At 42.2% G+C, this 24,594-nt stretch overlaps 1 protein-coding gene across 1 annotated transcript in view; it reads left to right on the top strand.

Moving 5' to 3' along the window:
* The first annotated feature begins 1,054 nt into the window (after nt 1-1,054).
* Nucleotides 1,055-24,594, top strand: part of LOC124144205 — a 47,478-nt gene continuing 23,938 nt past the window's right edge. Inside the window, exon 1 of the mRNA XM_046513493.2 lies at nt 1,055-2,110. Within this exon, the coding sequence (XP_046369449.2) occupies nt 1,865-2,110 (246 nt within the window). The 5' untranslated portion in view covers nt 1,055-1,864. The remainder of the gene's footprint in view (nt 2,111-24,594) is intronic.

Here is a 24,594-nt window from a genome sequence, read left to right as displayed (position 1 = left end):
ACGATCCAGTGATTGACATCATGAGCATCGATCCACGTAATTGGGATGCGATGACACGCATCAACCCGACCCCTTTAGTCGCCTCGTACGACCAGCATAGTCGCCTTTTACGTCAAGCATGGGTTGCTGAAGACCTATTCTACCCCGGCTCTTCACGGGTCGCCCTAATGCTTACGATCTTAGCGCTAAGACATCTATATATAGTTTTACAGGCGTAGTGCTAAGATGGCTTTGTAGAACGGGACCCACCTACAGATTGCTAAAGTGACTACCAACAGAAGCGACTATTTAGCCTTAACCATGATTTGATCCTAATCTGGACAGCGCCCGATAAGCTGAGATTACAAACCACTCACGGTTTTTTTTTTAAGTAGGCTTATCAAATCGTTAAGGTAAGACCTTTATTATCAACTGGTCCTATTAATTGTGTTTATATCACACCGGAATATGGGTCAGTAATGGAAATGATTTTATACCTGCGTTCTTGACATATTGATTGCTCGAGTGTTTATATAACCTATTAAATCCAATATCTACAATATACACATGACTTGGCTGACAGAAGTAAATAGACTGCAGTCACTGTGTGTCCTGAACTCGACACGTGGGATTAGTGCCAAAACATAATGATATTATTTCACAATATAGTTTACCGACCATCCGAGTGTAAATTACATTCAGCGGTATAAACTTCAATTTTGCTGTCCCGCTTCAATACCACACAGAGACCGTGATATAAACTTCAGTATCGCTTGGATACTCATAGCGACGGTTTGGAAAAACCGTTGATTCGCAGCAGGAATTGTTATGTAATTGAAGTATGGCCGAATGTTTTACAACAGTTGGACATCGCGATACAACACGAAAAGGAGCCGATCAGCGTTTCGGGGCTACCTGTCAATGTCGTTCACGTTGTGAGTAACCAAAGCGACGATACTACGGCGATCGCGTTAAGTCTATCAACGCAGAAACGCGAGTTGGAACTGGTGCTTCAATGAAGATTGATTTGCCATACTAAATCTCACATATGATAAATTGCCACTCGCACCTGTCGTCACATCGCCAGTTTTGATAAGAAGGCGCCCTTGCAGTAGTATCGTATTTTTTATTATCTCCTTTGATTTTCCAGGTAACGTTCTCTGGGGGAGATATGGCGGATACATATCCCCTCTCGTGTCGATGTTTGATGAAATTTAAATCCGACAGAGTGAATCAGACATGTATTCCAGCTGACGAATAACGTTCAGTAATCACAGCGGGCAGTTTGTCAACAATCATCACGTGACATTGTTTTCCGAGCTGTCGTGAAAAGCATTCCGAGGGCTGACAGAATCGCACGAACAACAGCGAGAGTGAAGCTTGATAACGCTGGCTCGCCAAACGGTTTATGTGGGTGTGCTGCAGGTCACTCGAAGGACACTGGTCACTTGTCCTGGATATATAATCTGGATTGGACACTCAAACGCTGTTACGTGTTACTGACAAAGTAGTATTTGTAACGCCGAATGTCTTTACCGTCGGCGAGACGAGACTTGTCGTAATCGTAAGGAACAATTGCTTTATCCACAAGTGAACGCGGGTCGTGTTTTGATTTAAGTACAACGTGGAATTAAGGGGGTCGCGTCCAGTCTTCGAATATCGGAAAGGAACTTGTGTTATAGATATTCCAACGTCAATATCTAATATCCTTGGATGAAGATCAAATTCTAACAATTAGTGATTTTGAAAAGACTATTTTCCAGGCGTTTCTCACAGAAAGATGAGTTCAATAATATGTGTTTCGGCCATATTGGTCAAGAGATGGATATACTAGTACTTACTTCGGATTGAAGGAATTCGACGGTGGTCGTCAGATTTTGTAGCCATGCCTGGCACAAAGACTGTCACTCGATCACCGGCAGATCGTCGTAGTCGACTCAGACGTCTCAACAATCAGTTACACACGTCGGGAAGTCGTCTACCACGCCCTAAAGCTTCTGACCCCCCAGAAAGTCGACTACCAAGACCTGTGAATAACCTCCCCCAAGAGCGAATTCTACAGAGGCATTCGGGCGTCGACCCCACGGGATTGGATACCATTGGAATTGCGTCCCCCAGTAAATTGTCATGGGTGAGTACTTTGACCTACACATCACATGGGCATGTTTGTTTGTTGTTTAACGCCATACATAGCAATGTGCCATCTAAATGACGGCGACCTGTAATTAATCAAATCTGGACAAGACCCTCCAGTAATTGAATGTTCAACGCGAAACGCCGTCGGAGTACGATGACACGCAATCAACCAAGTAACCGAGCCTGACCACCGGATCCATTAAGTAGCCTGGGGCGGCGGAGTAGCCTAGTGGTTAAAGCGTTCGCTCGCCATCCCGAAGGCCCGGTTCGATTCCCTACAGGGGTACAATGCCTGAAGCCCATTTCCAGAGGTCCCCGTCGTGATATTGCTGGAATATTGATAAAAACGGCGTAAAACCATAGTCAATCGCTCCTTGCGACAGATATAGGTGGCTTGGGAATCCAGGAATCTCCACGAACACGTAACGCGTTCTACTTAATGGTCACATTATTTTGACAACTGTGACCATGACGCATACCAATTTTACCAATTTACATGTCACTCCTTTAACGCCATATAATGTTAATGGTTTGGGCTGGGTTTTCACACGTTCTAGGTCTGTTAACTGAAATTTTATTTGTTACCAGTCTGTTAAAATAGCTGTACTTTAGTTTTAGTGCCATCAGCTACAGAGTCCAAAATCAGACTTCCATCGTACACCTGGCTGTTTAGGTCCTAAACACATTCCTTGTCCGATAATTTGGGTGCGTTTAGGGTCTAAACGTGTTCAGGAGGTAAACGTGTTTTGGTGTAAATATGGGAAATAAAGATATACTTTCATTGTCGGATTCCGCTTCCTCTAGGGCAGAAATACTATTAGTCATACGGCAATACCGACCCGTGAAGATTCCGGGGTAGAATAGGTGACTATGCTTGTCGTAAAAGGCGACTAACGGGATCGGGTGGTCAGGCTCGCTGGCTTGGTTGATGCATGTCATCGATCCCAATTGCGTGGATCGATGCTCATGATATTAATCACTGGATTGTCTGGTCCAGACTCGATTATTTACAGACCGCCGTCATATAGTTGGAATATTGCTGAGTGCGGCGTTAAACAACAAACCAACCAACCAACAACGTTTATAAACACTCTTTAAACATCAGCGGGATACGACCCTGCAACCTGTTGCTTTGTAGGCCTTCACTCTACGACCAGTGCTACGGAGACGTGTCACAAATGTCAAATGACCCAGTCACAATTAACTTAGTTGGGTTTATTTGTACATTTTTATGTTATATTAGGGCTGGGACTGGTAACTCGGGTACCCGGGTCGGGTGGGTACTGAGTAGGACCCGGGTACCCGCAAGACTACCCGGACTCGTGGTTAGTCACGTGATATATTGTTTGATGACAAAAAATATCTAGAACCCTATGGTTACACAAAAGTCACTAATGTTCGCATTTCTTTCTGACTATGCACCCATTCCTTCTGATTTTTCATATGGTTGAATAAAGATATAACTTAATTCAACTTCAGTGTATGAATGACCCGATTGTTTAATACATGTTTTGTACATTCGGACATTTTGAGACATCTCCTGAGACCTACAGTGGGTACCCGGGTAGGGTCGGGTAATAGGGTGGTGGTAAAATAGTAAATTTAGACTCGTCCCAGCCCTAGTTAATATTGTACCAAGTTTGTTGTAAGTCCTTGTGGTATGTACGTTACACAAGTGTCCGTGAATCTGCTTTGCATATGTAATTTCAACATATATTATTCATCTTATCCATATTTGACTTAATGCCTAATGATATGCACTGTTTTTAAACATGTTTAAATTCTTCACGTTGTTTAAACACTAAACATGCTTCAATTCTAAACATGTTTAGATTATTGGGGTGTTGTGTCTAGGTGGTGTTTGGGCTTTGAGACGATACCTCATTTCATGTGTTTAGACCCTAAACGTAATTAGACAGAACACAAAATGTGTATCAATCTCATTAAAATCAGATCGGAAAGTGACAGTCGGAATGCGTTTTCCTATCAAGCAGCCTCGAAAAGGTTAACACGAAGTATTCCGAACGGCAGTTACGCGCCGCACGACTGATTCCGTCAAGATCACCGTTTATCTCTCGCATAAACATTTGACACGGAAGAGATTTTCCATAGCCCATGGGAAGTACTGCCATAAAATCTTAGTCATCTATAAGACATTCCAGAATTTTCTTTTTCAAATTTTGAATCGAGAACCTTGTCTAAATTATCATCAAATGAAAGTCGCCAGTTTGTGACCAGTGCCGTAACGTTCGAGAAAGCGCTCTCTGACTGGCTTATGTCGACTTTTTTAAAGTCATTTTATTAGACGGTCAAAGTTCGCGAAAGTGTGTTCTGACGTGACCTGTAATGGGCTGTCCTAAGATGGGTTTTGTTTAGTGAGTGAGTCGGTTTAACGCCGTTTTTAACAGTATTATCACTGTATTATCAGTTATATCACGGAGAGGGGCAGTCGGGTAGCCTAGTGGTTAAAGCGTTCGCTCGTCACGCCGAAGACCCGGGTTCGATTCCCGACAGGGGTACAATATGTGAAGCCCATAACTGGTGTCCCCCGCCGTGATATTGCTGGAATATTGCTAAAAGCGACGTAAAACCTCACTCACTCACTATATCACGGAGTATCAGCTTAATGTGGGAGGAACGCCCGAAGTGATGCATGTCTCAGACGTTTGCCACTTCGGGGATGATGCTGACAATCCTAGAAACATAATCGCGTTGAATCGGGATTCAAACTCACAATCAAAGGTTTCTGGAGTGCCCAAGAGACGCAACTCTGCGAATTTTTGCGCCTCAGACGACTGGGCCATCCGGGCCTCCCGTGCCATCCGTGACCACTCCCTCTTTTGTTTAGCGGTAGCGAGAACTTAGATCTTATTAAATTAGTTTAGGGTTCAAACATTTCCTGAAAATGTTTAGATTACATTCTAATACATTCTTCAAGTGTGGGCCCCGGTGATAGTTTCCGTTTCAGTAACATACAAGGTCATGTTACCAAGATGCCTTAAGACTGTCATTCAGTAAATGATAGTTACAGCCGCGTTGCATCACGAACTCGGCTGTATCGAACTATCTTTGTTGTGGAAGATAGCCAAAAGTCCTGGCACAAGGTGTTTATAGCATGTCAACTGAAGGTTGGGTTGCCTTTGGATCAAATACTTTCTTCGAATTGGGAAAGGGCTGCTTTAATTGATCAAGTTTACTTATTTCATTCTCATACGTATAGAGACCCGTGAAAAAAACGAGTTAGAACAGGTCTTCAGTGCATAGGCTGTACAAACTATTCAAAGAACACGGTCTTAGATCTTAGAGCATGACGGTACAATTAGTCGTGTGAATAGTTTGAGATAAGACTCATGGCTCGTTCATAACAATAAATTAACTTTCACTCGCGTTGTTGTTCACACATTTCAATAACACCTGGTTCGGTTTATCTGATTTCGATAAATACCTGTTTGTACTTATCTCATCTACAAAAAACGTTAACTTTGAAACCTGTAAGTCGGTACTTATAGAACAAGATCAGATTATACGAACAGCTGACAAAGCCTTGAAAAGTTGCTAAGCAAATAAACATTTCAACAATTATTTCCTTGAGCGTCATAAGTACGTATCCTCAATCGTTAAACATGTTCAATAAAAAAGTCCCCAAGAAGAGATCGTTGTTCAATTGCCATTCTCCTTTACACACTCGTTGTGTCAAAACAAAACGGACGCAAAACAAACAAACAAACTTCATAGAAAAACTCAGGTTGTAATCACGACCTAGCAAACCCATCATTTAAACTCCAATATTGTGTGTCGCATTCCTATTACTCATCACCATGGCAACAAATGTAAACAAAGCATTTGTTTTGTCTAGGCTGACCCGTGTGCGGGAATGTGTGATACAACATAATAAGTCTCCCTGTACATTGAGAAATGTCGACACCGATATCTACTTTCCTGAGTCTATTAGCAACAGCACAATTGAGACGGACAGAACACGGTCCGTTAGCCTCATTTGATTCTCTGTATATTAGTTCCATGACTTGCAACGCACCAGCGTAATTCATCCATGTTATGTGTCAAGCCTTTGACTTCCAACGACCTTATAGACACAGAGCTGCTATCATTGTCAGTGGGTATCAGTTACAAGGCATATATTACACCTGTTGAAGCCAGACTTCTTTAATCTCTGTCTTCATATACGCCACAGTTATGAAGGCAATTACAGTGGCACGTTTTTACTCCGCGGAATGCAATTTATACTTAAGTATACTTTGTAAGGAATCTATATGGCTACTTAATCTGTACGGTTACACGATGTTTAGAATTTCAGCGTTGGTATGTTTATCACGTAAGTAATCTTTGTAGTCTGTGTTAACCGCATGGGCGATGAACAGGTTTCAATCTAAGGCATTGCGTTTGTGTGCATTAACCATATAATTCCCTGTTGGAATAAGTTGATATTTTTTTACATTATACAATGTATAAATAAGTTAATATCATTGCCCCTTTAATTATTTTGTGTTGTTGCGTGTTGCTGGTTAATTTATTCAGGGAAGGTTTTCATAACCAGGTTGGTGCCGGCATATTTTCTGTCCCAGATTTGAGAAAATCGGATATTTATTGCCTCCATACACGAACAACTTGTTTTATTGTTGGTAAAGGCATTGAATCATGTTATATCAGGACAGATGAATTGATATCATATTCATATGAAGGGCTTTTTTGCGTGCCGCGTTGTTTGATGTATAATCAAATATGCCTCAAGCAGTCAGCAAAATATTAGTATTAAGTTAGTAACCAACAATATATGGAGTTGTCTGACACACGCCGCGTGTTCACAACTGTCAAGATGGTTGCAAACTTGTATATGTCAAATAAGTGAGTATGGGTTTACGCCGATTTTAACAATATTCCAGCAATTTAACGGCCGGGGACACCAGGAATGGGCTTCACACAGTGTACCCATATTTGGAATCGAACTCGGGCCTTTGGCGTGACGAGCGAACGCTTTAACCACTAGACTACCCCACTGACCCGCATGCCAAAGAATAAAAATATTTTCATTATGTATGTAAAATTGTTCTATTCATTGATATTATCATGTTTTAGATGTTGAGCTGGAATATATGCATTTACTCGTCTGCATTTACGCTTATTTCTTACTTGAATGAAAACAGTGATGCCACTTGAGCTTATCTGTACTGAATGTTAATGAGTATTCTACCCTGCTATGGATATTGACCTCCACAGGAACCCGTCAATGTACTGCGCTTTTCTGTTTGTTTGTTTGTTGTTTAACGCCGCACTCAGCAATATTCCAGCTATATGACGGCGGTCTGTAAATAATCGAGTCTGGACCAGACAATCCAGTCATTGATATCATGAGCATCGATCCACGCAATTGGGATACGATGACATGCATCAACCAAGTCAGCGAGCCTGACCACCCGATCCCGTTAGTCGCCATTTACGACAAGCATAGTCGCCTTTTACGGCATGCATGGGTTGCTGAAGACCTATTCTACCCCGGCTCTTCACGTGTCGGGCTTCTCTGAAACCTTTGTGGTTTTGTAAACTGAACTTCGCGACATAGGATCCTAGATGAGATGTTGTCCCTAAATGGTGCACACAAAATCGCAATCTGATTTTAAATATTGTCACCAAAACAGCCATATTGAACACAGCATTTTGGTCTCATATTCAGTTATTTCCGTGTGGAGCCATATGAAACTGAATGTGTCCAAAGAAAATATATATAGATAAACATATCCCCAAGCTTCGGCCTCCAGGCCTTCAGTGTCCTGATGGGATTGAGCTTGTGTATATTTATGAGTGAGTGAGTGAGTTGGGTTTAACGCCGCTTTTAACAGTATTCCAGTTATATCACGGCGTGTCAGCTTAATGTGGGAGGAAAGCCCGAAGTGATGCAGGTCTCAGACGTTTACCACTTCGGTGAAACCCACGAGCACGGGTATGGTGCTGACAAACCTAGAAACATAATCGGGGCAAACCGGGATTCGAACCCACAATCATAGGTTTCTGGCGTGCCCAAGGGACGCAACTCTGCACAGCGAATCGCGGCGCCTTAGACGACTTGGCCACCCATGCCCCCTGTGTATATTTATGTGTTTATTTGAATTCCTTATGGGAATGAACACAAAAGATGATTGTTTGGGGTGCTTGTGTATATTGGGGCACGATGACGTCAAGTCTCTGAGCTCGACCAACCAATCCCCTTCTGTCCCCCTAAAGAAGAACATGGGCTCCTCGCGTGATTCTACACCACTGCATGCGATGTGCTCGTCGGTATATCTGTAGCCTACATAGATGTGTTACTGAACCAGGTTTCACTTGTTACAGGGGGCACGGGGGGCCAAGTCGTCTAAGGCGCCGCAATTCACTGTGCAGAGTTGCGTCCCTTGGGCACTCCAGACACCTATGGTTGTGGGTTCGAATCCCGGTTCGCCACGAGTATGTTTCTAGGTTTGTCAGTTTGTGCTCGTGGGTTTCGCCAAAGTAGTAAACGTCTGAGATTATAAAGAGCTGCATCACTTTATGCTTTTCCCCCACACAAAGGAGACGCGCCATGATATGACTGACATACTATTTAAAACGCGGTTCACCCAAGCCGACTCTTTCACTTGATTTATAGGGGACGGGGGTGTTCTCTAACACAATGGCATCGTTTTCGTTCAAATTGCTTTGTACCTGAAAAAATAAACCTAATTTTCCCCTCTCTGTGAAATTCAAAGCATACCGTGTCATTTTTCATTTACACGCCGCCATAGAAATACAATTTATGTTTTTCTTTGATAACGCGCGTCGACTTATGGCTATGTGTATAGTGAACCTGTCAAACTCCAAGTGTAGGGTATCGAACTGCACACTCTACAGTATTGAACACACAGGGCCAGGTGTATTTCTTTGTGTATATAACATGGTATAATTAACGGTCACTGAAAAACATTGTATCGTTCTTTTACTGCAAAAACACCCTCTAAAAACTATTCAAGTCTTTTCAAGTCTAAGCAGTGTATATGTTTTAGTAGTTTCGATGTTTGCGTTGTGTTTGCGTGGTACATATGCGTGATGGAGTGTATCAATCGGCACGGAAGGGGATACCTAAGGTTTCACCGGGAGGGGTGTACCTAAAGTTCAACAATTACAGCCTTAAACTGTTTACCTATATTGGCACAGTGAGTGAGTGAGTATGGTTTTACGCCGCTTTTAGCAATATTCCAGCAATATCACGGCGGGGGACACCAGAAATGGGATCCACACATTGTACCCATGTCGGGAATCGAACCCGGGTCTTCGGCGTGACGAGCAAACGTTTTAACCGTCAGGCTTCCGACCGCCCCTGTATTGGCACAGACAAACACACCCACTCATATATGCATCGACACTGAAGTAGTGTCGGGTCTGCGTTAGAGCACGTTTCACTTCGTGACATTATCCACAGCTAGTCTCATTTTAACACATAATACCTTGCACTTTGGTAACACGTGATAACTACAGGAAATGTGCATGGCGGACAATGGCCACCTACGCCAGCAGAGTAACACGTCACAACTATACACTGTTTGTTTGTTGTTTAACGTCGCACTCAGCAATATTCCAGCTATATGACGTCGGTCTGTAAATTATCCAGCGATTGACATCATGAGCATCGATCCACGCAATTGGGATACGATGACATGCATCAACCAAATCAGCGAGCCCGACCACCCGATCCCGTTAGTCACCTCTTACGAGAAGCATAGTCGCCTTTTACGGCAAACACGGGTTGCTGAAGACCTATTCCACCCCGGATCTTCACGGGTCAAACTATACACTGGGTTGAGCTGCGATGCACATTGTAGTATATGCGGTCTTTAATTACTTGACCGTATTCGTAAAGCTATGGCATATAACCAGACTAATGTATATTTGGAGAACCAGTCTCTAAAGCGATCCTAAGGCTACGACTGTCGTAAGCCATATACTTTACTATATGATTTAATACAGAATGAAAAAAGTCAAGCACCACTGGGAATAATTAAAACTGAAATATCCCCATTTGTAACAACTGCAAATTTCGTGATGAATATGTCAACGGTGCTCAGTCGAAATGATAGGACAGTACAATGACAATCGTGACGTCACACTGCAGCACGATATGCACGTGCAGCATGCCACCCATGCATATTTCAAAATGCAGTATCTGTACACCGCAAGTGTGGGTATTAAACGTCACTGTCTTCTATTGTTGAAACATTATAAGTGAACATGGCACGAAGAAGGTCATCAGAAGCGCAAAGGTGGCGTATTATTGGTATGCATTCGATCTACAAAAGCATCGGACGTCAACGAGGGTAGTATTATACCGTTGTCAGCAGACTGGTACGCGAATACGGGCAAACCAATGCTGTACAGGATGTCCCACGGCCAGGAAGACCTCGCATGACGTCTAGGCGTGATGTCGTGCCCTTAATTCGGCTGGTACGCCGTCAACCATTTGCAACATCTCCTGTTCTGAAGCGCCAAAGGCTACCCAATAGACGGATGTCAACCAGAACAGTGAGGAATCGACTGACATCGGCGGGTATGAAGTCCAGAAGGGTAATCAAGCGTCCCTTCCTTGCCGATCATCATCGGGGAATTCCTTTAGCATGGTGTTTGGTCTGAAGGGCTTTGAATCGGAAGACTTGTCGAGGAGTCCATTGGTCCGGTGAGAGTAGGTTCCTGGTCCATGTCACACGGATGGCCGATTGAGGGTTTGGGGGAATAAAAATTACGGCCACCACACCCAGGAACATAAGAACTACGACCAGTATGGGGAGGTTCGGTAATAGTTTGGGGTTGCCTGTCACACGATTGTAAGCTGGATCTTGTCAACATCCAAGGACACCTGAATGGTGATCGGTCTATTCGTAACGTCATGCAACCAGTTATTGTGCCGCATTTTGACATCCACCCACACACCACCCGACCTGTGTGCATGGATGATGATGCTAGACCACATCCTTCCAGAGCAGTGACAGCTTTTTTCCAGAATGACGCTGTGGCGGCACTGCCGTGTCCTGCCATGAGTCCTGACCTGAACCCGCTGGAGCATATTTTGGACATCTTGGGGCGTGGAGAAAGGAGCTGGACCCGACGGTGCAGACTCTGGCCCAATTGGAGGCAGCTATTCATAGGGAATGGCTGCAGTAGCTCATTCAGCAGATCTGACGACTTACTGGAGGGATGCGACGAAGGATGGAAGGTGTCGCCCCGACACGTGACGGGTTTTACCCGCTGGTGGTGATTTGTGTCAGACTGTCATCTTTGGACTGAAAATGACATTTTTCATGATGTGAAATTGTGTTCCTGACCCTGCACCTCCATACTTATTGTGGCTACTGTTTTTGCACAATGCAATGCCTCATCGTGTTTGTTGGAATCATGTTTCAAGTATCAAAACAGGATATTGTCAGAGGTTCCTTCTTGCAAACGACATTCGTTTTTCAAAGGTTGTGTTATCAGGGTTTCAGTACCAACGCTCGTCGGACCAGTCACTGTAAAATATACGTGGACCGCCTCCGTGGGTAAGTGGGCAGAACATCTCACTGTATAGACACGTGAAGATCCGGGGTAGAATAGATCTTCAGCAACCCATGCTTGCCGTAAAAGGCGACCATGCTTGTCGTAAGAGGCGGCTAACGGGATCGGGTGGTCATTCTTGCTGACATGATTGATGCATGTCATCGTATCCCAATTGCGTGGATCAATGCTCATGATGTCAATCACTGGATTGTCTGGTCCAGACACGATTATTTACAGACCGCCGTCATATACCTGGAATTTTGCTGAGTGCGGCGTAAAGCAACAAACAAACCTCACTGTAAAAGTAGTGGTAGTGCTTGTGGTGTTTTGTGAAAAAGGGTAGGTGTAAGTTAGGGTTTACGCCGCTCTGATCAGTATTACAGATATCTGACGGGATTACAGCTGAGTGGAAGGGAAGCCTGAAGTGATGCAGGTCCTAGACGCTTGGTGCAGGCAAACCAATGGCCTTAATCAGGGCGAATCTTTGATTCGAACCCACGATCAAAGGGTCACGAGACTAAGCGCCTTAAACGTGTGGGCCACCCGCGCTTTATTTTTTGTGAATTTATTAATAAACCAATTGTTCGAGCGATTGTTTAATCAACAAAGTTTGTTACAAACTTTATTTCTTTGCAACAATAAATTGGAATTTTATAGGAATCTGAGCGGGGTGTCACCGTATATTCAAGGTCAAACCACTAGTTTAAGACGTGGAAGATAGACAGGGGGAAATATAAGACAACAATATAATAATGTTCAATTTGTCGTCGAGAAGTTTTTTTAACAATCTATATCAAAGGTTGCGACTCTAAGAAGTTCATATTATTTCTGCTTAATTATTATGTGAGTACGGACCTTTCATGTCTTCAACTTTTGAATGTATGGTAAAAGTACAGTTACACACTACGGTCGCTTTGTGGAACCGAGCCCATTCCTGGAGATGGATACATATACATTCAAACACACTGTCAAATAATGTTCTAGTTTAACCGTTCACACAGGCGTTGAGAGGACTTAGGACGTCAATTTATGGTTTGTGTGTAAACACGCTTTTACAGATATATAGACGACATCCTGACACTTATCAAACATGGGCGAGTCATGTGTCAGGTGTGTATGGTGCTGTTTGGTCACATCACAGTGCATGCCACGCATTATGGGTTAACAGGTGTGTACATGATTTCCCATACCAGTAGCATCAGTTCGAGTCGAGTTGTAGTAGTAGTAGTAGTAGTAGTAGCAGCAGCAGCAGTAGCAGAAGTAGTAATAGTAGTAGCAGTAGCAGAAGTAGTATTAGTAGTAGTGTTGGTGGTAGTGGTAGTGGTAGTAGTAGTAGTAGTGGTAGTAGTAGTAGTAGTAGTAGTGGTAGTAGTAGTAGTAGTAGTAGTGGTAGTAGTAGTAGTAGTAGTGGTAGTAGTAGTAGTGGTAGTGGTAGTAGTAGTAGTAGTGGTAGTAGTAGTAGTAGTAGTAGTGGGAGTAATGTATGTTTCTTAACCGTGAGGGGTGTACTTAAGGCTGCTACTACTACTACTACCACGACTGCTGCTACTTCTGACAAGAGCACGGTTGTTGTGGTGGTAATTGTGGAATCACACATACACGTGTATTGTCGCTGGTAATGTGACCTCTAGACACACTCCCTCGGGTAAGCCTAGACCAGACTTATTGCATGTTGCCGGGGGAATGGTTCATTACAATATGTTTAGTGTGGTGATATCAAGTGTTTGGACGTGTTAAAGTAAACTGTGCATTAGGCTGTCTACTACGTCTGGCAACGCTGCAATGTCTTTCACTCATATAACTCATATTTTCTTAGGGGCATTTCATTTAAGCATTTTTTCTAACACATGCTGTTTTGTTAAAATTGCAATTACACTATATCTTCAACTGGCGATCCTGTAGCGTTGATGTGTATTTAGATGTACAGTAAACAACGGTTATGGCGAACACGCTTATAACGAACTGACGGATATAACGAACTTACTTATTTGGTCCCGACTATTTGCTGTAGTTATTCTTTATATATACTTATAACGAACTACGGTTATAACGAACTAAAATTAATAGTCCCCACGAGTTCGTTATAACCGTAGTTTACTGTATATAGTCTTTGAATGGCATTTAGAAGTGATACACATAAGGACGATAATTTATGGATGTCAACTTCTTTATAATGAGGAAGACACCGTTTCGTTGTATATACTTTCGCCTTCACCAGGTGAACATTTCACCTGATGAAGGAGTAAGTATATACTCCGAAACGTTTTGTTCGTCATAATACAGAGGTTAACATCCATAATTTTTCTTTCTTAGATGTATATAGATGGAAAATATGTCCCTCCTAAGTTACGCCTTTAGTGAGTGACCCATCCTTGTTTATCCAGAGTATTATATCTCCATTATATTAAGATACATACTAGGGCTGGGACGAGTCCAAGTTTTCTACCCGGGTACCCGACCCTACCCGGGTACCCACTGCAAGTCTCAAGATTGGGAACAAAATATCTGATTGGTAATTGTTTTACCGCAGCCCTGGCCAAAATTATTTAGATACACAGAGAGAGAAGAAGATACATACATGTATCAAACAATCAGATCATGCGTTCAGTGAAGTTGACTGAAGCTTTATCTTTACTCAAACATATACAAATCAAAAGGAATGTGTGCATCGTCAGAAAGAAATGTGAACATTAGCAACTTGTAGTGTAACCGCTGAGCTATAGTGAGTTTTTGTCATTAAACAATATATCACGTGACTAGCGACGGGTCTGGGTAGTCCTTCGGCCACCCGTCCCAGCCCTAATACATACCCTGGACCCATTTGCAACTATATCTTCGTTCCGGAAGTGACGTCACAATCTCCATCTCGCGCATGATCTCTCCTGAACTTATAGTTGCTATTGCTATTTATCGTTATGGAGTGAGTGAGTGAGTGAAGATTTAACGTCGCATCGGCAATATTGGCAATTTGGCAGACCTGGCAAACATGTTTGTCTTTTCTGACGTTTTAGACTGTATATATTTCTAGCTGTTGATCTAGCCCTAATCCTACTGAGCCAATGTCTCGGTTTAACTCCTGATATTATTTAGCAGGTAAGCAGGACATGCTTACCCTTTTCGCGAACACCTGGTGTCGTCACTGATTTTTAGTGATCCATCCATCAATTCCATCCCTATTTTGCCTTTTACGCCTAGTGAAATCTGTTTGTCGGATAATCGAGACTGGTCGTTCTCTGGCGTTGACATTTCATTTTTACAACGTCTTTATGTGTACTTGATTTGAACACCAGTTGAGCACCAGTGTATAACATAAGCCCCCTTTAAGTGTGGTTTATCTGCACCATCCTACCAGTCTCCTCGAAGCAATGCCCCTTCCCACTAGTCTCCTCGATGTCACTGATTACTTACCTTGGTTTAGCATGGGATAGACCCCCAAGGAGAAAGATGTTAATGTTAATCTGTATTTATATGAAAAACCTCAACAAGTCTTATGCAGATAAACCTGTCGATCAAACATTCCAAAATTCGCTTTTGTAGACTTTCACATTTAGGACAACGGTCTCTGCGTAATACCCACAGATTAAGCCAACGGCCTTACTGATGCCACGTGTGGCTGTGGACGCCATTAATTACAGGTGTATATCACAGGTAGACAATAAGTGTGACAACTTCATTTACTAAGACATGGTATATACCACCCGCTGTCTCAAGTGAGATGAACATGGCACTTGAACAACGCCATTACCTGAGAAACTAAAGTGGTGGTAGGATCGCCCCGACTGTACTTTGCACCTGACCAGGCAGGAACGGCGGTCCGCGTGTTGACGTTATTGCAGAATTGTTTCTGGACGTGTAAACCGTGACGTGTAAAGGTGATTGATTACATTTCTTACCGACAGTATGACACTTACCTGTAAGTGGAGATTACAGGTAAACAAACACATGCCATTGGACTTATGAATAGAACGTTGGCAGTGTGTATCGTTAGCAAATTTTCTTGCGTTTCAAAGTAGGTTTAAACCACCTAACCCCAGTCGAATGTACCGATATCTTAAACCTTCTCTCCAGTCCCAACCGCCTCACTATATAAATACTTATCAATATACAATATACAATACCTGATACAAATTCTTAGTGCTATCTCAAACCTTGGACATTACCATAGAGTTTAGAAGTTGCCAGCCCGGATGTTGAATCTGTCGATCCGTGGTTCGATCCCCGGCCGCGTCATACCAAAAGACGTTAAAAGATGTTATTTGTTGTTACCCTGCCTGGCGCTCGACTTTAAGGGGCTGAAAAAAGAACTGGTCGGGTCGAGTCAGCATGTGTCCGAGTGGGGTATCCATGCGCGCATGCACGTGTATGCACGTCGCTATACATCTAAGTACAATAATCTTGAACGCGACTACCCTTTATCACTCGGTATATAAGTCACGCCTCCTGTGGTGAATTTGATAGTTGACACTTGAAGTAGAAATCTGTAAACACCTCTTCGTAGTCGTTGTAGTCGTTGTAGTCGTTGTGGAAGCTGCGTGGTTGATGTTGGTAATACCGAGAAACCTTTAAAGCGGTCTGCTCGGGTCAATCGCAGTCCCTGCTCATTCTATTTAAGTCATTTAAAACAGAATTGAACAAAACAAGGCAGTCCAACGTTCAACCACCTTGACAAAACCGAAACAACGGTGTCTGACCATTTTACCATCAACAACAAGACATTTGTTTTTTTTTATTTTGGAGATTTAACGACCGCTTCCAGCAAAGCTGATATTGAACCCTCTTGCACCTTTTAATTATTACAATCTACTATAGGATAGATTTAACATGGCACCCACAAAACAAACTACCTAAACCTATCGGATATGGAAGTTGGGGCAGCAACAATACAATGTAATAGCTCTGAGTAATTTGGAATGATTTTAGCAAGGGATCTTTGGCGGTGGGATAAAGTTTAATTTAAGTGGTTGAATGTTAGATTATTTTGCATAGGCGTGTATCGTTTGGTAACGATTATTGTTGTTTGTTGCCCGGCCATACGATTTAGAACCGCACATCGACAAACAGGCCAAGCATTGAGCACATATAAGCCTTTCCTGGAGTCATTTAGGCTGCTGGAAGTGAATGGGGACTACTCCATTGTTTTGTCACTTCTATTAGTGAACCAAACGCACTGACATCAACAATAGACAATATAAACACTATTTATGGCGTGTGAGAAATATTAACCACGTGGAAACAAAGCGTTGATGGCGACTGTCAGGTGTTAGAGGTCAATATAGACGGGTGGAAGGGTACACGGAAGACGTGTAGTGTTGTCGATATACCTTTGTCAACATACAGGTGAGATATGGGAATTACAGGTGCATAATCGGCTGTTTTGGCAAATGTATATATATATACTGTGGCCTATCAAATAATCATCCAATAAATACATAGTACTCCAGATAAGCTTTTGGTGTTGTGGGTGTTTTACCCATGCATTTTAAAATCATTGAGTATCAGTAATTCTATCTGGGTATTCAAATTTCTGTTACTCACTAGTTTTTACACATGTGTGTATTTAAGTTAAATATTTAAACACTATTTATCTAGTTCCTGCAAACTGGTGTCGTTTGGGTTCGAGAGCTTTACATGACTCAAAAATACCACGATACTTCCACAAGAAATGTTCATGATGTAACTGTCATCGTGGAGTTTGGCAAGGTTAACGGAATGCCCGTTTATAATTTCAAAATAAGTTGCTGATTTGCTAATCGAATACGCAGGGTTACTTCACAATATTTTAATGATACGCACAATTTTTTTTTTTGTAGTGTATCTGTAATGTTCGTTGCGTATTTGATACGCTTGGATTTTATTTTACTGCGTCTTTCTGTATTTCTGATGCGTATTTCACGCAGATACGCAGCTTATCTGGAGCTCTGGACTTTTACACTATATATGTATTTCTATTTAAAAAATATACGGGAGTTGTTTATCGTACAATAAAACACTGCAGGGAGAATAAACCATGAGGGGAGTAGCACCGAGAGGTAGGAGGGGGAATACAGCTAGTGGTCAAAGCGTTCGCTCGGCACCAAAGAACATCCGGGTTCTATTCCCAGTGTACAAAATTCCCAGGGTTCCACTGACATCTCTTGTTTGTAATCACATTTGAAGTATTCCAAGATTAATGTATTATCACATAGATTTTGTATATCATTTCCCCTTCCTGTGATCACAATATACTCAGGTGGCCCTGTGGGCCGAGGCGCCGCAATCGTAGTTCAGAGTTACGTCCCTTGGGGTCGCAAGAAACCTATGATCGAGGGTTCGAATCCCGGTTCTCCGCTGATTTAGTTTGAACGTGTCAACACCGTACCCGTTCTTGTGGGTTACACCAATGTGGTAAACGCCTGAGACCTGCATCACTTTGGGCTTTCCTCCCACATTAAACAGTGTTATATGTGGAATAATGTTCAATCGGCGTTTAAATCAACACACTCACTCACATTAAATGCATTTTGTTATGGATAATCAATGCTATTGATATTCAGCAGATGCCAATTAAAAACAGCTCTAAAAACACAAACAAGTAAAAAAGATTAAAATGAAATACTGGTAAAATATTTTAATTGATTATAAACATACACTATATAACGAACAACATATATGACGAACTGATTTCTCCGGTCCTTGTAGTTCGTTATATCAATGTTTACTGTAAATGTATTCTCGATACCTTTAACCAATAAATCTTATATGTTTTATTAAGAACTTATTGATTCTGTTGTACCAGGTTGGGTCTTTACATTAGTAATGAAATCCCCACATTATTGAATGTCTGATTAAGTTCAGAAAATGTAATTTGAAAAAATTACACTGATGAGAATTGTAGTTAACGACACTGGCTCCATATGTCATTTCTTACCGAGTGTACAAAAGAAAAAAATGTTTGATCAGCACCGCACGCAGTGGAGATGTCGTGACGGCCTCTGTAGACGTCAGCGTTTATAATCAACATCTCATCACGTTTTCTGGTAGGGATTCCCAATTACGGCAGCAATGGCGACAGCATCCGGTTTGTTGTAGTGATGGACGGCGCGGAGCACCAACCGAAGCCGTACCTGCCCTAACATCATGACAACAGTCCGGTTGCTAGGGTCTGTTGCTATGCGATACTACTATCGAAGTGCTGTTTTTATGTCACTAATGGGACTTCCTTTCGTTGATTATACACGTTGAGCAATGACTTGTACACGGTTCATTGTAGGGTTTTGTATAGAGTTTAGCCTTAACAAGTGACCATACGGCAAACCATTACTGGCGTTGCCGAGCCTAGTGTTGGGACATTTGTGTTACAGTTTATACCTTAGAATGGTAGGATTTCGGTGTCGTTGCAAGGGAAGACCTAGAACTAAAACCCCCTGTTCCGTACGAGTGTTAATCAGTTTATCTTGTTTATCAGAAACTGTATTTAAGAAAGTTAAAGTACCTCACGGGTAACAAGTCATTTGGCGACCAGTCTAAATATATACAGAGCAACATATTTGTTTTGTTTGTTTGTTTGTTGCTTAACGCCGCACTCAGCAATATTCCAGCTACATGACGACATTCTGTCAATAAACAAGTCTGGACCAGACAATCCAGTGATTGACACGATGAGCATCGATGTACGCAATTGGGATACGATGAGATGCAGCAGCCAAGTCAGCAAGCCAGACCACCCACCTTATCCCGTTCATGATCAGATGATAAGTCTGTTGATGTTCTCCTATAATGCACACACACACACACACACACACACACACACACACACACACACACACACACACACACACACACACACACACACACACACACACACACACACACACACTATCTGCAACAATGTTACACAATTTCATTAAAATCAAATCTTAGTTCTCGCTTCTGCAAAACAGTCCTCTAGATTTAATTCGAAAAGTCGGATATAACTTTTAACAGCTATTTTGCCATTTACGTCAAATGGAATCTGTTTCTGCGGCGGATAATCGAGACTGGTCTCTCTCTGGCGTTTCATATTTACAGTGTCTACCGCTCAGCATCTAATAAATGTGAAATATTTAAAAACCTTTTATATTTTTAAAAAATAAAACGAAAATGCCCGATTGGTATGAAAAAATAGTGCTTTGTCTCAACAAATTTCCAGCTTGCGGAAGAGACGCCAGCAACGTATGGTGTTTACAGCTGGTAATCACATACCTGTGGAAGCTTAAAAAACTTCTGTTATGAAATACAAAGTACGGAAATGCACGTTTTGAAAGAGCAACTATATGACGGCTTTGTGTTAACAATACACACGCCATCTTTGAAACCAGTTGACACAACCCTTGCACGTTTGGCGTGTGGGATCTGTACAAGAGGCTTGGAGTATTCTATACATAACCTGTCGGAGCTGGACTTTCCTAACGTTGTCCTTTGTCACAAACACATAACATATACAAATAGGAAACCTTGACTTGATTTGCCGAGGTCTTAAACAAAATGTATTTTTGTCAAACCAAGCCTGGCCAGTCTTCAGCTTGGAGCTATCAGGTTCATGCTCTCAATATACGTCCTTGCTGATTAATAATACAAGTATTTATGGCTTTTTGATTACGGCTGTAGTACAGCTATCGATCTATATCGATCCACGAGGAATTGATTTATGGGGAATTATTGGCTCTTTCGGAGAACCACGGCAGGGCTTAACATCGAGGGGAGATAAGAATGGTGATTAAACACGGTGAAATATTGTGAAATTTGTAGTGTGCCTGGGAAGATAGAAAACACATTTTGTAAATGTTTGTCAGATAACATGGTTTAGTATGTCTCAACGGATTATCGATGTCTTCAGGTTGATATCAGAGGTATAAATGTTAAAGTTTTACGACTAAGTACGTTAATCCTACACTCGTATCACGGCGCTTATGTGTCCATAACGGCTGGAAGATTAGAGGTATCGGGTACTGAAGGTTCAAGACAAGTTACCTTTTGGACAGTCGAACCTGGCGTGGCAGAGGTTTAACCTTGAATTGAGGAACTATATCGTCCATTAGTGTGTTTATTTGTTTGTTTGTTTATTGTTTAACGCCGTACTCAGCAATATTCCAGCTATATGACGACGTTCGTAAATCCTCCGAGTCTGGGCCAGACGATCCAGTGATTGACACGCAATTGGGAAACAATGACATGAACGGCGGTCAACAAAGAAGGAGGTTCTGACCAACCAATCAATTTAATCGCCCCTTACGACAAGCATAGGTTACTGGGGATCTATATTCTTACCTGGAAACCCCATACGAGTGAGTGATTGGTGTTTTACGCTCCTTTCAGTTATATTCCTGCCCTATCACAACGGGATCATTAATAATGGACTTGACACAGTGTATCGATGCTGGGGATCGAACTCAGATCATCGATGCGCCGTGCCAACGCTTTATCCATTACGCTACCGCCATCGTCCATAAGAGTAAGTAAGTGAGAAGAGTGATAGAGTATGTTTCAAATCAACCGGGGATGTTTACTGTTCAGAGTCTTAAGACACACATCTGTGTTTCAAAATACACGGAGGGGCGGTCGGGTAGCCTAGTGGTTAAAGCGCTCGCTCGTCACGCCGAAGACCCGGGTTCGATTCCCGACATGGGTACTATGTCTGAAGCCCATTTCCCCCGCCGTGATATTGCTTAAAGCGGCGTAAAATCAAAACTCACTCACTCACTGTTCAGAGGGACATTAAGCTAAATTCACTGACTCTGAAACAAGGTTTGAAGAGATGAAATTTTACGGTCAAATAATTTATATTTGAAAATGCAAGACCTAATTTACTTTTATGATGATAGTTCATTCTTGGTCTGTCCGTACCAATGGCATTAAAGGGTTTCTTTATGACCTAGATTAAAGATAAGTCGTAAAAATCTAAGCTATGCGTCATTTTGTAATTTACTCCCACGACAAGCTGACACGCCATGATATGAGGGACATTCTCTTCAAAGAGGCGTTAAGCCTAATGCACACGGTACCGGTACTGTTTATCTTGAGATACATGTATCACAAACACTGACCTATGACTTATGATTATTTTGTTTTAATCAAATGTTGTCAGGAACTAATACAGGCCTGTCGACTGGCGGCCCTACCATTGATCTCCGTCTACCCCACAGTCGGGGGCGATGACAACACGTAAATCACCAGCCACCATTTTCAGTAACACCTGCATCAAAACAGATTAATTCAGTCTTTGATGTTTGTCAATCAATTACGATAGCAGAAAACAGAGATCACGTGGACTATCAATTCTAATCATGGCATTTTGTATTATTTCTGGGAGAACCGCCGCAGCCATTTATAGTAACACGCCATGTTGTTTTTTCCCCTTTCGCCTCGGGGTTTGACAAAATAGCGCCATATATTGTTGCGCTGCCTCTGGTACATCGATTGCCTTTCATCTAAACGCCAGAAATGTCTTACTTTGAAACAATGATAAAGATATACAAATTGTATCCCCAACATATTGACACCGTGGAACAAATATTGGGTTAGTCAAAAATAGGCAATGTATATTATACTAAATATTGGTAAAGCACTGGGCACCGGTGCCTTTCCCTGAGACCACATTGATACCCTTCACGTTGGACAATAGGCTCCCGTTATTCTCGTTAACAATATGTTGGTCGTTTCCTGGAGTGCAAGCAAAATGGTGCTATTTGTAACTATTGTTGTACTAGCCTGCGTTTAAATAAAGGTATAGATAGATCCGAAGATTATGACCAAAGTAACAATGGTTTACGTAGGAGTCGATGATGGTGCTTCTATGCCCGACCTGGGTCTGTCAGATTTGCTTTTTTTATTAAAAGGTTGTTTGTGGATTTTTAACATTTTTTAGTAGTGGAGAAGATAACGTGCAAAATATATGGGGGAATAGTTTAAATGATGATAATTAACGTCAGCCACCTGCAAATCCAAGATGGTTGCCTAAATTCAAGATGGCTGAATGTGCGCCATGATACCCAGACGTCGTGGACCATTTAGGCATTTAAAAGTCTGAGTAAATGTAAAATGACTTTCACTTGTCTATGATTATTATTTTCAAGTCCCTGTCCAATTAAACACCTGTTCCCGTGGTTAAGATGAACATTATCTTGCCTTTGCATGTGTTTGTGATAGGTGGTATTGATGGGCAGGATACGCTTATATTTCAACGAAACACCTGTGTATGTCACTAATTGATAGCTAAGTGATTCATAATCATATGTTTATGATATAATCGTAATCGTACAATAGGCCCTGCTTTTCGCAAAGATTTCGTATGGTTGTGGAAAGGGTTTTGTAGCTTTATTTACACATCGTACAACTCGATATGGCTCTGTGTAGTCTTTCTAAAAGAAAAAACCCAATGTTTTGTGTTTTTGTAATCGACGCTATGAAACGTATGGAACATTTTTTTAAATCCCTTCAAGTAAAAGCCGGGAGTTTTGGCTTTTAAAAAACCCACTATTTTGACGTGATTTTACTGATGGAGAAGATCATGTTCAAGTACTCGTGATGAAATCACCTGCCCAACATGCAATATTACTGTGCACGGATATCGAGCACTTGACCCGTGAAGATCCGGGGTAGAATAGGTCTTCAGCAACTCATGCTTGCCGCAAAAGGCGACTATTGCTAGTCGTGAAAGGCGACTAACGGGATCGGGTGGTCAGACTCGCTGACTTGGTTGATGCATGTCATTGTATTCCAATTCCGTGGATCGATGCTCATGATGTCAATAACTAGATTGTCTGGTCAAGACTCGATTATTTACAGACCGCCGCCATATCGCTGGAACATTGACGAGTGAGGCGTTAAAGAACAAACAAACAAACATCGAGCAACTGTAAGTTTAATCTGCTTTCATTGCACTTGCTATCAACCAGTTAATTCCCTGGGCAGAATTCTGTATCGGAGTACTAGATTGACTAACCCGGCCATGTTGCACTATGTAACGACCCGATGCTTAGCGAGTCGACTCTGACAACAAACATGGATACTGCGGATCTATTCTCTATCTGGGCCCACTATAATGTCTCCAAAGAACTAACCGCCTCTGTGGTCCAGTGGCCAGAGCGTCTGCCAAGAGAGCTGAAGGTCGGTGATTCGACCCCCTTCCCTGTCATACCAAATGGCGTTAACATATGGTACTTGTTGTTACCCTGGCTAGCGCTCGGCATTTAAAAATGAGGACTGGCCTATTCGGAGTCCGTGTGATGTATCTGAGTGGGGTATCCATGTTAAACTGTGGCGTGGTGTCTCAGTGAGCTGGCACTAAAAAAAACAGAATTAGTCCGGGCTAGTACAAGCAGCCACACACACGTGTATGTATGTCACTCATTCGTCTCTACTCGCCCCTTTCCGTAACCCGAAGGAAGACTCGTCCCCCCTATCGATGAATGTTATGTGCGAAAATAGGACAAACCAATCAGAATGCGCGTATGAATTCAAGTTCTTCGTCAAAGAATCCCTCAGAAATAATATTTGATTTTACATATGTCTTAAAATATACCCAAGACACAGTTAAATGTGTTCAAACATACTGTATAATTCCGCATGTCCAGATCTGCACTAAATTGCATCTGAAATATGTATAATATACGGGGAAATAGGTGTGAACCATTACACAACGAGTTGACAATTGTTTTAGGTAAGCCCCTTTGCGCCAAGACGGAACCCGGTCGCAAAAATGGCCACGAGAGGGGCGCGAGTCGCTGTTCGGCTTGTCCCGGAATAACACGAGTTGGTCACGAATGGTACGTCACTATGCAAGTAAAGGGATCTTTAACGCGACGTTAAACCTCATTTCACCTCAGCTCATCTGGCAACTTCTAAGCATGAACACGACGCGAAGTCTCCATCAACTGCAGAGTCAGTTATGGAATACTGTGTTGGACATTT

Source organism: Haliotis rufescens, unplaced genomic scaffold (genome assembly GCF_023055435.1).
Source record: "Haliotis rufescens isolate VD_foot unplaced genomic scaffold, xgHalRufe1.0.p SCAF_7, whole genome shotgun sequence".
Taxonomy (NCBI): domain Eukaryota; kingdom Metazoa; phylum Mollusca; class Gastropoda; order Lepetellida; family Haliotidae; genus Haliotis; species Haliotis rufescens.
Note: the sequence above shows the minus strand (reverse complement) of the source record. Positions and strands in the feature narration are given on the sequence as shown.